At 36.4% G+C, this 13638-nt stretch overlaps 1 protein-coding gene across 5 annotated transcripts in view; it reads right to left on the bottom strand.

The window, feature by feature from the left end:
- SIPA1L2 (signal induced proliferation associated 1 like 2) overlaps window positions 1-13638 on the bottom strand; it is a 148105-nt gene that overhangs the window by 47742 nt on the left and 86725 nt on the right. For all 5 annotated transcript variants that reach the window (XR_009746565.1, XM_061471267.1, XM_061471269.1 and 2 more), the window contains exons 8-10: window positions 11052-11209; window positions 8987-9563; window positions 4079-4353 (exon numbers count right to left, since the gene is read on the bottom strand). Coding sequence is in view for 4 of the 5 variants with exons in the window: in XM_061471267.1 (XP_061327251.1) it covers window positions 4079-4353; window positions 8987-9563; window positions 11052-11209 (1010 nt within the window). In the remaining variant the exon portion in view is untranslated. The remainder of the gene's footprint in view (window positions 1-4078; window positions 4354-8986; window positions 9564-11051; window positions 11210-13638) is intronic.

Here is a 13638-nt window from a genome sequence, read left to right as displayed (position 1 = left end):
TAAGCAGACCTCTTTCAAGCAGTGGGAATCTACTGAATATCTCAGTACATGAAAGATGGGCATGAATAAAATGATACATGGGATTTTTCAAGAAGTGGTAAATACTTCATTCTTGGCAATGTTCAAGGCCAGGTTGGACAGGACCCTGGGCAACATGGTCTAGTGTGAGGTGTCCCTGCCCACGGCCGGGGTGGGATGGAACTAGATGATCTTTCCAACCAATGAACTAGAAGTCCTTTCCAACCCTAATCATTCTATGATTCTATGAATGTTTTGTTGTTTTTTTTCCTTTTTTTTTGCTAAAATTATATTTATATCCTTGTAAATGAATGTCAATTTTTGATGCAACTGGTTCTTGTCGAAACAAAGATGAACGTATTTTCGTATCTATTCACTGTGGAAAAAACACTTCGTGTCTGAACTAGACGAGGCAAACTTTCAAGGTTCTTATTTCAACATCCAAACCTATCGCTCTACAAATGCCAGACAGACTGAAGTATCGTTTCTTTGAAGAAAATCTCTAAAACCAACTGTGAATGGAAGCAATAATTACTGGAGCATACATGCAAATGTTTCTCCTGCTTTTGAACCATCTTTCCTCTATACTTGTTCAGTACGTACAAGGACTGACACACCCCCAACCTTGAAAGGAATATCTATATATCTATACGTTTTGAGTGTTATTTAGAATCACAGAATCATAGAATAATTAGGGTTGGAAAGGACCTTAAGATCATCTAGTTCCACACCCCCACCCCCCCCCCCCCCCCCGCCATGGGCAGGGACACCTCACACTAAACCATGTCACCCAAGGCCTCGTCCAACCTGGTCTTGAACACTGCCAGAGATGGAGCATTCACAACCTCCCTGGGCAACCCATTCCATTGCCTCACCACCCTTACAGTAAAGAATTTCTTCCTTATATCCAGTCTAAACTTCCCCTGTTTAAGTTTTAACCCGTTACCCCTTGTCCTATCACTACAGTCTCTAATGAAGAGTCCCTCCCCAGAATCCCTATAGCCCCCCTTCAGACACTGGAAGGCTGCTATGAGGTCTCCACGCAGCCTTTTCTTCTCCAGGCTGAACAGCCCCAACTTTCTCAGCCTGTCTTCATACAGGAGGTGCTCCAGTCCCCTGATCATCCTCAGGGCCCTCCTCTGGACTTGTTCCAACAGTTCCATGTCCTTTTTATGTTGAGGACACCAGAACTGCACACAATACTCCAGGTGAGGTCTCATTATTAGAGCTATTTGACAGTAAAAAAGTTCTCTCCTGATGAGCTGACACACCTATTTTAACTGTTTCTCACAGATATGTTTTGGAAATCACCCAGAGAATTCAGTCTACCCTATATAGCCATGTATGGATTCTTCAAGGACAGTGGCATTTCCTGTCAAGTGGATTATAGTTCTCCAGATACTTCTGTTTTACATCCAAAACTACGGCCTGTAATTTCCTGGGTAAACCTGACACCACAGTACATGAGAGACATGAACACACTCGAGTTAAGTCCAGCAAAGGGCTACAAAGATGATTAAGGGATCAGAGCATCTGAAACACCAGGAGAGGCTGAGAGCACTAGAAATGTTCAGCCTGGGAAAGAAAAGGCTCAGGAGGGATCTTATCAATGTGTATAAATACCCAATGGGGTGATGGGGAGAAAAGATGACAGGGTAAGACTTTTCAGAGTTGTATTCAGTGAAGGCACAGGAGGTAATGTGTGCGCACTGAAATACATGAAATTCCACTTACGTGTAAGCACAAACATTTGTTACTGTAAGGATGATTGAACACTGGAACCAAAGTTGTGGAGTCTCCATCCTTAGATATATTGAAAACCCAGTGAAGATGTCCTTGAGAAATCTGCTAAAGCTGACCTTCCTTTGAGCAATGGGGTTGGAACTCAACAATTTTCAGAGGTCCCTTTCAGTCTCAACTCTCCTCTGTTTCTACAATTCTGCAAGATAAGACACTGCAGATGGCTAAGACAAACAACTGAGTAGGAGACAGGAAGATGGATTTGCACAAGTTTTAGCTAGTTAAATAGGTGTGATAGATTTATCTCCTTTCTCCAAGCCTCTGGTAATTTATGTCTTTCTGGCTTCTCCTCATTCCCCCATTCTTTAATAAATTTTACAATGTCATAGAGGTTGTGTTTGTCAACTGAAACTCTAAGACTTGTCACATGATATCCATATTGCTTTCTGTCTGCTTTGTTTAGATTACAAACATTAAGAAAAGGCAATCTCAAAACTCTCTGGATATCAGATCACTTTTAGGATGGGCAATCAAAATCACTAATATATTTTGTGAACACAAAGAGGGAAATGAGGAGTTTTCTGTTTCAGTGTGAACTTGATATTTGTGAGAAAGAGACATTAATGAAGATTTCTGTTTTATGCTGGAGATGAGACTGAAAACTTACACATAAATGCTTTGGGTTTGTGACATAGAGAAATAGCCAAAAAAAAAAAAACCAAAACATTTTCCTTAGTAATAGTCACACAGATTTAAAAATGAAAACCAAAATCAAAGCCAAAACAAACAAAAGCAGCTTTTGCAGATTTTTCCCAGTTTGGTGACACTCAGTTAGAACTCTTCCTACACATAGTCTGAGTGCCATGTATCATGCTGATTCAGGATTTCAACATTTTACTTCCAAAACTGCATCAAAGAAGATACAAACAATTCATACAGTATGTATTTTTCCATCAGGGCCTATAAAATACGCATTTTTACCTTCCATACAATAGGATCTGCTCATTAGGCTCATATTCTGTAAACAGCTTGGAAATGTATACCAAACAAGTCCATGAAAATTCCTACCCAGAAGCAGATGGTGAGAATAGCAAAGCTAAGCAAAGTGAGGCTTAATTGCAAATTCTATCCAACTAAGCAAACCGGTGGTATTCTACATTCACAGGCATTTTCTTCAGAAAAGAACCCAACACATCAACGCACAGGTTGAGACAGGGGAGAGCACTTCTGTGTCATTCATCAGGCCAATGACTGCTTGGAGAATTGCCACCAGTTAAACAGTACTCGTGTACAACTGGCAGCAACTTCATACTGCTGCATGCTACGTAAAATTTTATGGCTTGTTTTCTTGCCAAAAGCAACACATCTAATGTTTTTTCTGTTAAATTAAAAATCAACAAGAGATTTAAAGTTGGCCTTCTACAAGAAGACAAGTAATTTGATTACTCGGTACAGTTCTTATTTGGAATGAGACAAATTAACAGTGCCTAGAGAAGGGATATGAGAAATAAAGCCCCAATAATAGAAAGTTTTAATTTTTCCCTACTTCTTTACCTCATAATATTAAAAAATGAGAAAAGAGCAAAAATCTTTGTCACCAAAAATGGAACACCAACAAAAGGAAATCGCATTTCAACCCTGAAAACATGTGGTACATTCACTATAATAACCTTTATTACAGTCTTTTCCTGAGCATGTGAGCATTTATTTCATACTGAACAAGATTTCTTTGCTTTAACTGATGATTTCACTGTTTTAATTCATTATTTAATATGACTAAATTAGATACCTGCAGAAAGTGAGGAAGACTCGAAAACTTGGTACCATATCTGTTCCAGAACCCAATATTCTACAACTTTTTAAAAATGTTAACATAAGAAAAAATAAACCACATCTTTTTCAATAGTCAGGAGTCACAGAAATGTCAAAGACAGACAAGGTACAGTTTTCAGAGAAGGATTTTCAATTTTCAAATTTAGTATTAAAATATAAAATTGTCCTGTGGAAGAAAAGAAGTCACATCAGCTTTCATAACAGCTCAGTCATGATGCACTAAAGTTTACTTCTTACTGTTTCACAGGCATATAAATATAAATTTTCCATTAAATTTCTTATAAGATCCATTTTATCTTCTGTTGAAAGCCAAGAGTGGTTTTGGGAAAAAGACTGCTTTAAAAGCCTCAACAATATTATCACTAAACATGAGAGATAATACCCACTTCCTGAGGGCCTCCAATGAAAGAGCCATCATTTAAGCAATACCAGAGAAAAAAAAAACCAAACAGATAAAAATGTCATATTGAGAACTGTTGCTCATTACCTTCTAGGTGCTCCATCCTCGTGTGGTTGAATAATCACCACTTTTACTGTCACTGATGTACGTAAAAGGTCAATCATTTGTTCATGAGTCAAAGTTGCCACAGCCACTTTACAGATCTCAACCAGGCGGCTCCCTTGCCGTAGGCCTGCCTTCCATGCAAAACCAAAGGGCTCCACATCTGCCACTATCCCTTCAAAGTTCACATGGAATCCAAGTTGGCCCAACCCATTCCTCCGAAGGGTCATTTCTGTGGTTTCACATCCTCTGGTCACTATCTAAAGAAGTATCAGATTGTTACAAAAGTGTTAGGACACTCACCTCTTCAGGGACACAAACAGATCCGTTTTCAAACATAAAAAAGGTGTAAATTGCAAAGACAGAGATATCTTTAGTATACTAATACTGATTATTTAAAGATTTGTGGTTGAATTAAGGTTTCTATACAAAACTAAATGAAAAAAAAAACATTTCACAATGCTAAAATTCTTACATCTGCAGAGCAAGCAGCTGGCCCTTGTCAGGTTCCTTCCCCCTTGCCCAACATTCACACAATACCATTTCCATCTCATTGAAAACTTAACAGCTGCTTTAGTTTCAAAACATAAAACAAGCAAAATACTGTCCTGTTAGTTACTTCATTCTAGTTGGTGACTGATTATAAGAGTGCAGGCATTTTTAGTTCAATATTAAGATAGTTTTAAACTTGAGATATAACATGAGCCAAATTGAGTGAAATGCTTTAGTTTTTGCAGCTTTTCTTCCTCAAGATCATAGCAATGAAAATAGTTTTGATTTATTTTGCCTTGTAGTCAGATTCCTAACTACCACCATCTGCAGATGCAGATATCACTAAAATGAGGTAGGATTTTCCATGTCACTGGGAAATTTGGAAACAAAGAAATTACTTTCTTCATATTCAATGAAAAGTAAATCTCTAATATGGAATAGCCAACATCCTTCAAATTTAGGCTTTCCTAAGCAGGCTTATTTCTACATACTACGTAACAAGTCCTCAACAGTTTTGCCCAGTAAAACATAATCATACAATAGCACATATGCTGGGATACTGCACCAGACTAAGACTAAATTCTAGTCCAAGCTTAAAAGGTAAGCTTGACAGTTACCCTAGCATTCCCTTCTGTCAGTGTCACCAAATCAGTATGCATTTTAGCTGTGTCAGTACAATGTAGAGTAAAATCTTAACCACTGTGAAATATTATAGAAAAATCATTGCTCATAATGCATATAATTCAAAGATATCACACTGGTCTATAACACTAGAGGGCAAATATTGGACCTTTAAAGATACACACATTACTCAACTTAGGCATCTCATTTAAGGTGCCTGTTAGGAGGCTACTGTCCTGTATAGTCCATTGTGTAAGATAGGTCTTTGCAAAAGTTGTTTTATAGCTTGAGCTTAATTTAGGAGGCTCTTTTGGAAGAGCCATTCTCCACTGTCATTGTCTACTTGAGCCAGAGTCTGGGCAGCCTAGCTCCCTTGTTCACTGTGTGCTTCCCTAATTCAGGACTACATGGAGAGGGAATGGGACCGTGCAGCTAGTAAGATGTTGGTGCTGTGACTGGGTGAAGCTGTCACAAACCACTTCCTTCACTGCCTTAGTCAGAGGCAGTTGATGAGTTGCAGTTTCATGGGAGGTTTGAACTGATCTAAGACCCTACCACCACTACGCTGTCCCTTGTATCTCATTAGCACTTGTGCAGCTGTGCAGACAGATCAGATATACAATACAGCTGAAAAATAGGCAGAGATGAGTGGCCTAACTTGTACTTCATACCCAATCCAGTTGCTGACCGGACTGTAGTGATAGGACAAGGGGTAACAAGTTCAAACTTAAATAGGGGAAGTTTAGATAAGGAGGAAGTTCTTTACTGTAAGGGTGGTGAGGCACTGGAATGGGTTGCCGAGGGAGGCTGTGAATGCTCCATCCCTGGCAGTGTTCAAGACCAGGTTGGACGAGGCCTTGGGTGACATGGTTTAGTGTGAGGTGTCCCTGCCCACGGCAGGGGGGTGCGGAACTAGATGATCTTAAGGTCCTTTCCAACCCTAACCATTCTACGATTCTATGATTCTATTTGTGTAACTTAGACCTGCAACTTGGTCAGTGACCGAAAGTCACAGTTTTGGTTACCTTAGTTTTAAAACACTATTGCCTTTATAAAATATTTCTATACATGTATCTGTCACTCAGCAGAAAAAAACAGAACTTGCACACACAAGAAAAAGATGCCACAAACCCATGAGCAACTGTAAGTTTGCTGACCTGAGGGAGCTGGCCTATGCTAGTGCTTTTAACCTGTGATAAACTCAAGGCAATGAAATACAGTTAGCCCTCATTCATTAGGGGCTAATCTTCCATGAGCTGTGAAATACTGGAGAAAGACCTTGCAAGAATTTGATATTCTGAGAATCATTGCCTGGCAAATTTAGGCTGCTCTAAACTTCATAAGTCAAAAAACCTTCCAGTTATTTCTGAAGATGTAGGCTTCAAAGTTAAAATGTGAATGTTATTCTTGAGATGTCCAGGAAACCAACTTTAAATTTTATTTACAAAATCATGTTCTGAGTCTTCCTATTAAAAAAAAAAAAAAAAGGCAGCTATTTCCTTTGTTGTTGTTCAGATCTGAGCTTTTGGTATCTTTTAGAGGCTTTTAATTTTAAGCAGAGCTTTCTTTTGTATTTACAACGGTACATACAGTACTAGAGTGATATGGCATGCTGACAGCACTAAGCTTTAGCCCTTTTATTTTTTGTAGCCCTGAGGTTCATCTTCAGTTATGACTAATTCTTAAGCAAGACTTTCAGAATTTATGAACCAGATATGTGAAAAATGGAGTTTTCACCTCTCACTGGTTTCCCTGCACTTCTGTGGCAAGTTTCTAAAACACATACAAAACTTAGTCACACAGTAAAAAAGAACATGCTATGACAATAAGGAGCCCAAATGACAGATGGAATTTTATCCTTATGAAACTACACAATATTCTTGGTGGGGGGTAAGGGGACAGACACCTTTTTATCATTATGTCACAATTACAGGATACAGCAGAATGAATGCACAAACCAAAGTATATGGATTTCCCCAACTCAAAGCACTCAACATCTCTTCTTCAAGTTAGCTAAATAGTCACAGGTTAAGAGAGAAGAAGATAAAACATTCCTGTCAAAGATTCATGTATTCTTAATAGAAAAGATTCCGGGAGATCAAGTCTTCCACAAGTTTATCCCCTAAAAAGTGACACTACATGTTACATAGCAATGTCACATAAAACATGGTACTGCTCCACTTCTAAATAGATCATTCTGCTTATTTGGTTGCTGTTTCACTGAACGTGTGGCTACGCATGAACTAAGAGCCAGCTTCTCTGAATTCACTTAATACAGATGAAATTAAAAGACAAAAATCCTCTAAGTCCTATGAAGAAGGTGAATTTTTTTTTTAGTATACAGGCTTCGAAGGAAATTTTGTCTACTCAGATTCTTGTCTAGAGATCCATTCAGGGATTTTGTTTAATCTTGTATCACTCTGCCATTCTCTGATATCCTAATGATCAGACCACTGCTTTTTCTGTCCTCAAGAACAGCCCATCAAGTTAATCTACAGTTTGCTTTTGCTGCCCTTTCTACTTTATATCACTAGATATTCTCCCCTACAAATAGATCTGATTCTAGACTGACAAATACCAGCCCTTTTTTTAGTCCTGAACTGACTTCTTTCCATCCAAACCAAAAGCACAGTCTCTGCTTTTCACATCTTTGCTTTATCTGAATATTCAGATAGGTTTCCTATTCAACTGTGTGATTTAAACCCAGACAATAAAATATAGTTATTTCTTTGACAATCTTGTTTAGTTAGTCACTGGTTTTAAGAAATGCTTTTACTAGTGACTGAAAAGGGTTAATTATCTGGTCACTGAAGTTTGACATTACATCACAGTTTGAGCTTTCCTCTTCAGCATCTGCTGGTTGTTGACCTTAGCTGTGTTTTGAGTCACTTAAAAGGTTTTAAAAGTATGTAGATGAAGTGTGGAATCAGAGTTTTAAATGCTTTTTAGCGCTGTAATGGTCACTTCTGAGCTTCTGTATCAAAATGTAGAGCATGATATTGAACAATGCTAAATGTGACTGCAGAGCTAGGGAGGCCCTAAAACATCAGCTGCAATACAACTGTTTCAGTGTGAAAATGGTAAGCATAATGATTTCTTTTAGTGCCAGGCATTCTAATATAAACAATACTCAGACCATCTAGATAATTTAAATTAAGATCAAAGTGTAACCACTTTAAATGCATCAACAATTTTACCTTGGCATTCCTGTCAGCTTGTTTGTACTGACTGAAATAGCTCCAGTACAGTTGTGCTAACAGTGTCATCAAGTGTTTGAAAAACTTTACCTAGTCAGCTGTAAAAACTGGCATTAATTGGCCTAGTTCTCTTCACTTGCCACAGTTGCCCAGTGTAGAGGAACAGATCGGCAGAATCACTTATACAATTTATCTGCTAATGGGTTATTATAAAAATTTAGAGTATATTTTGTATATTTCTAAATTAAGGTATATTTCTGCCTATAAAGGTGAGATTTGAGAAGAGGCTACAGCAAGACAGACAAAAGCTTATCTTTGCAATCCTGACACTGAAGCCATCTGTGGCCTTGGGCAAACGTATCAGATTATTGGTTTCAGATTCCTCATCCCTGAAAATGGGTTGATAACACTTATCTCACATGCTCTTGTAAGGATTATCATTTGTAATGCTCTCTGAAGACTGAAACCACTCTCAAAATATAAACATAGAACATTTTTAATTATATCTCAAAGGAGATGTAGACAAGTAACTCTTCATAAAAAAATCTAAAATTTGGAATTCCAGTTTAGAAACTGTACTTACTTCAAGTCTTTGAACAATTTCTCTGATGTCTTCAGTACAATTATCTGCTGCAGACAGAAGAATACATTCTCCTCTTTCATAAAATATTTTGATGCTCATTAATCCAGAAGTCCATCCAATAACATCTCTGCAGGAGCAGTTAAACACAACATTTTTTGATTCCTTTTCAATCAACATGATAAATTCATTGGAGATTCCAAGAAGACATTCAATGTCAGCAGACTGGCCAAAATCTCGTGCAATCACATTCCACATAATTGCTCCAACACTGAATAGATGCGCATCTTTTCTTGGTTTGACTTTTTCCTTTTTTTTTGCCCCTAAAGTAATAAAGCTAAACTTTGCTGAAGTATCCACTGTAGCTGTGGTAACAAAATTTTCTGCCAGATCTTTCAAGTATTCTTGACGTGTCCTTGTGGCCATGGCTCGGAATTTCTCTGATTTATGTGCCGCATTTTCAGCATTAATAACTTTGGCTAAAAGGAAGTCCCTAAAGACGGCTGATTTGGGGAAAGTTACTCCTTTGGGAATGGGTGGACCAAACGGAGGTACATCTTTTGATCGTGAAACACCAACACTGGAAATAGAAAGAAAAAAATCAATGGCTAGTTCCTAAAAAAAGGTCAGTCTACTTACACAGTTCAGTTTAGCTTTGACATGCCAATTTTCAGATATTTTAAACACATCAAAGAAAACTGATTGGGTTGTCTGTTTTAAATTGGCTTTTTTCTTTTACAGATATAAAAGATATTACAGATGTATCTTTGTAACATACAAACTATCAAGGATGACTTCTTAGGGTGTCACTGTCTGCTTTCTTTAATGGAATAAATATAAAAAAGCTTTGTGAAATATAAATGAAAGAAGTTTTTTTAAGAATTTTTTAATGTAAGTGTATAATTTTCAGTTGTTATTCAGTTGCATGATCTTAAAACTAGAGAAATATATAAATAAAACCAGAATTTATTTTAATCCTCAGACATTGTGCTGTAACAAAGCCTGAAGACAAAGTATTGGTCAAACGTGTCTAGAACGGGAGCATTCTGCACCTAAGTTGTATACTCTATGTTAATAAAGTTCCAAAATACTTGTAATCGTTGATATATGCAGTTCACAGAAAGATGTAAAATAGGAATATTTTCTCACTGAAAACTGATCCCTACATAATATATTTCAACTGAAAAAAAGATTTTAAAATACTGTACAAACTACATACAGCCACTACAAGTTTGACTGAAATGCAGTTACATTTGGGATGACAGACAGACATAATTTAGTAATAAGACTGTAACTTATGAAATGTCATATATAATTAAACACAAAAGAGAAACTGGAACAAAATCAAATTGTAAAAGATAGCTTAAGTTCTAAATGACAGCTAAGAGACAGGAATGTGACCTGACCCCATGATGTACTTTACTTTCATTCTTAATAATGAACATGTAACGTGTATACATGCTAAACCTACACCATTAGGCTTCAAGTCCTTATCATTATTTTCACAATTCCCAATCAGTTCAGAACTATGCTTCCACCTGGTTACCTTGCTGGAATTCATGACGAATTCATGATGTAATTTAAATGGGAGAGTTGAGAGCATTCGAAATTTGAGATGTACTTATACTCCCCAAAAGTCCTCATTCTTATACTTAGAGGCCATGACTCATCCTGCAATCATATTGTCATACTCAGGGATTTATACAAGTTAATAGCCTTCAGAAATACTTCATTTTAAGTCACTTTCTTTGAAAAAGGAAATGTGCAATAAAAATTCTAAATTAATTCATATTGCTATGTCTGCAAATCTTACTTTTACTAACTTGTTATTTCCCAATTTTGTGCCCATAAATCAGCAACGCAGATCTCTGCACATAACCTTTTCAGTCTACAGACTGCCCCATAACCCTAGATATGTGCAAGGGAGACACTGGGCTTTCAAACTCAAAGAAAATGTAGCAGAAATTTTAAAATTGTATATATAATATTGCTAGGAAATACAAAATCGATGAGGCAGTTCCACTATAGTCTTAAAACCGAACTTAAATAGTTATAAGGCTCTACTCACCTATAGCACACATTTTCAGTGCAAGGATTATGCACTTTGACTATGACAAATACATGTTGAAAGTGGGAACGGATATTTTTTGGAGTAAAAGGAAGTGCTCCTGGCTCTTGGAAGACAATGGTAACTATGTCATTTCCTATATGCCTTTTCCTTAGCAGCTAGACAAGAAACATGCATTGAAAAATTAGTTATAAAAAAAATAAAAATCACAATTTCTTCATTTTAGAAAACCAAACCAAACACAAACACACACAGAAAAACCCTACCACCAAAATAAATGAAGCTTAATTTTTCAGCTTAATTAATCACATTTTGAATAGCTACAGATAACACTGCAATGCACTGCAAAAAGGGAAAGGAAATTGGGCTAAATTCACAAAAATACTAGAGCTCTCTTGCATCCCCACATTAGTTCTGCATAGTTCTGCTCATTTTCCTTTTATCCAATGAGAAAAATACATTTCCTTTACTACAATGCATCACTTTAGAATAAAAAAAAAGGGACATCACTTGACATTTCTTACTATTCAGAGAACTGTCTCAGTTCTCTCTTTACAGTGTAAGATCTACTTCTATCTGAAAAATATAATTCTGCTTTTCTTTCTCAATAAATCTTCCTTTTCCATGTTGAATTTTTATTAAAAATTGTCCTTAACATTATTTAAAAAAAAAAAAGACAACAACGCAAACCGAGATTATAATGGATACTCATCACAAATTTTAACAACTGCATACTCGAGAAACAGATCTGAGACTCATGGAGAAACAATACCTACTAGAAACTCATTAATTAAAAACATCTAATTGGTAGCTTTTATTATCAAAATATAGTGAAGGAATAATTTAAAGTACTAAATCATTGTTACAGGCTAAAAATTAATAAACACTATAAAACATGTCCAGCAATAAGGGACCACTTCTCCCTCTCCACCCCCAAAAACTCCGAGCAAATCAACACAGTAAAATGATGTTCACTCTCCTCACGGAAGTAGGTATCTCAAATTTTTACACCTTTTTTCTTCAATACCTTTGCTTACAAGATATCCATGTATATTACCAGATGGAAAAAAGTATTCTAGGATGTGCTACATTTTAAATATCCACCCAAAGAACTTGCATTGTCAACCAACAGCATACAGACACTTAAAGCTTTACCTTAGCTCATGTGTAACTAAAAGGGATACAAGAATAAATTTATTTGAAAACTTTATGACAGAACAAATTTCTCTATCAAGTTGATTTTACAGAGCACAGTCTTTCTAATAAGAGTATTTGTTCATATTTTTTCAGTTCCATTAAAACTTAGTATTTCAGATACCAACAAAAAAAGCAAAGTTATACATGTTAAAGCCTAAGAATCATGAGCGTGTTTCATTATATGTCCTAAAATAACACAAAGGATGGTATTCCAAAAGTAGTAAGAAGGGCCAAAGCCACAATTTTAAAGTAGTCAGTATATCTGTATTATTCTAAAAACAATCAACATCCCAAATGCAGATTAAGAAATAAGATTTCTAATGTAACTTTAAAACAGATATAAGAACAGAGAATAATACTTGGTATAAGCCATGTGGCTCAGTCAATTTTCCTTATCTTTAGGACTATAATCAAAATAACTGGCTATTTGACCAATTTAAGAGACACAGCCTGTTGCGTACAAATTACTATGTGGAACTATGTGTCAGGGGTACTTCAATTTGCTGAGCTCCTCAACCATACAATTAAATCATAGTAGTGAAGCACAAGTTCATGTTTAGAGGTTATTATTATCTCATAGGTTGGAATTTACACCACAATTAATTTTTTAAGAAACCTTCCAATTATGAGGTACAAGGTGATTCATTTCTGTCTTTGTTATATAACTAACTGCCCAATTACTCTTTCTTGCCATAGTGGCTCATGCCTATACATTTCCCCAGAGCAAAACTGTAAAAATTAGAAAGGAATATCCTATTTAAAGTTAGATTTATTTCTCAAGACAATCACGGTTTCCAAGATTATTTTCTGCTTTTGTATTCCTCCTACGAGGCCCTGCTTGCCACCATAGGCTGCTTAAGCAAGAATAGCAGTCATTTAATAAGAGGTACATTTTAGAAATGTTTGAAATTTTACTAGTAAAAATAGGCTTTTCAAAATTATGGCAGTTTCCATATCCTATTTATAAAACATTTTTCAGGAGCTTAAACTGCTAAGGGGCACAAAAAATAGGAAATTATAAGTCAGGTCATCATTTTCAAGAACCTTACCAAGCTTGTGGAGATCTTAGTGACTTCTTCAACATTTTAAAATAAAATCATTGTAACACTGTTATAAATAACTGTCATGCATAAGTGGTCAGTGAACTTCAACACAATGTAAAGGCAAAGCACAGTTGTGGCTGAGTGCAGAGTATCATAATGCAAAGAACTTTAAAAGGGAAAAGTCTGGAACATGGAAAGAAGTGCTCTGGATAGGATAAAGGAATAGGAAAAGAATAATGCATTGAATGGAGAAGGAGGGAACACGCTTTCCTTGGAAATGTGAGGTAAGCATAGCATACTGAAAATGAAAAAGGAATTGAAGGAAACTGGAACTAAGCGAAAGAGAT

This window comes from Pezoporus flaviventris, unplaced genomic scaffold, assembly GCF_033815535.1.
Source record: "Pezoporus flaviventris isolate CSIRO_AGI_PZ_B2104156 unplaced genomic scaffold, CSIRO_AGI_Pfla_v1 ptg000066l, whole genome shotgun sequence".
Taxonomy (NCBI): domain Eukaryota; kingdom Metazoa; phylum Chordata; class Aves; order Psittaciformes; family Psittacidae; genus Pezoporus; species Pezoporus flaviventris.
Note: the sequence above shows the minus strand (reverse complement) of the source record. Positions and strands in the feature narration are given on the sequence as shown.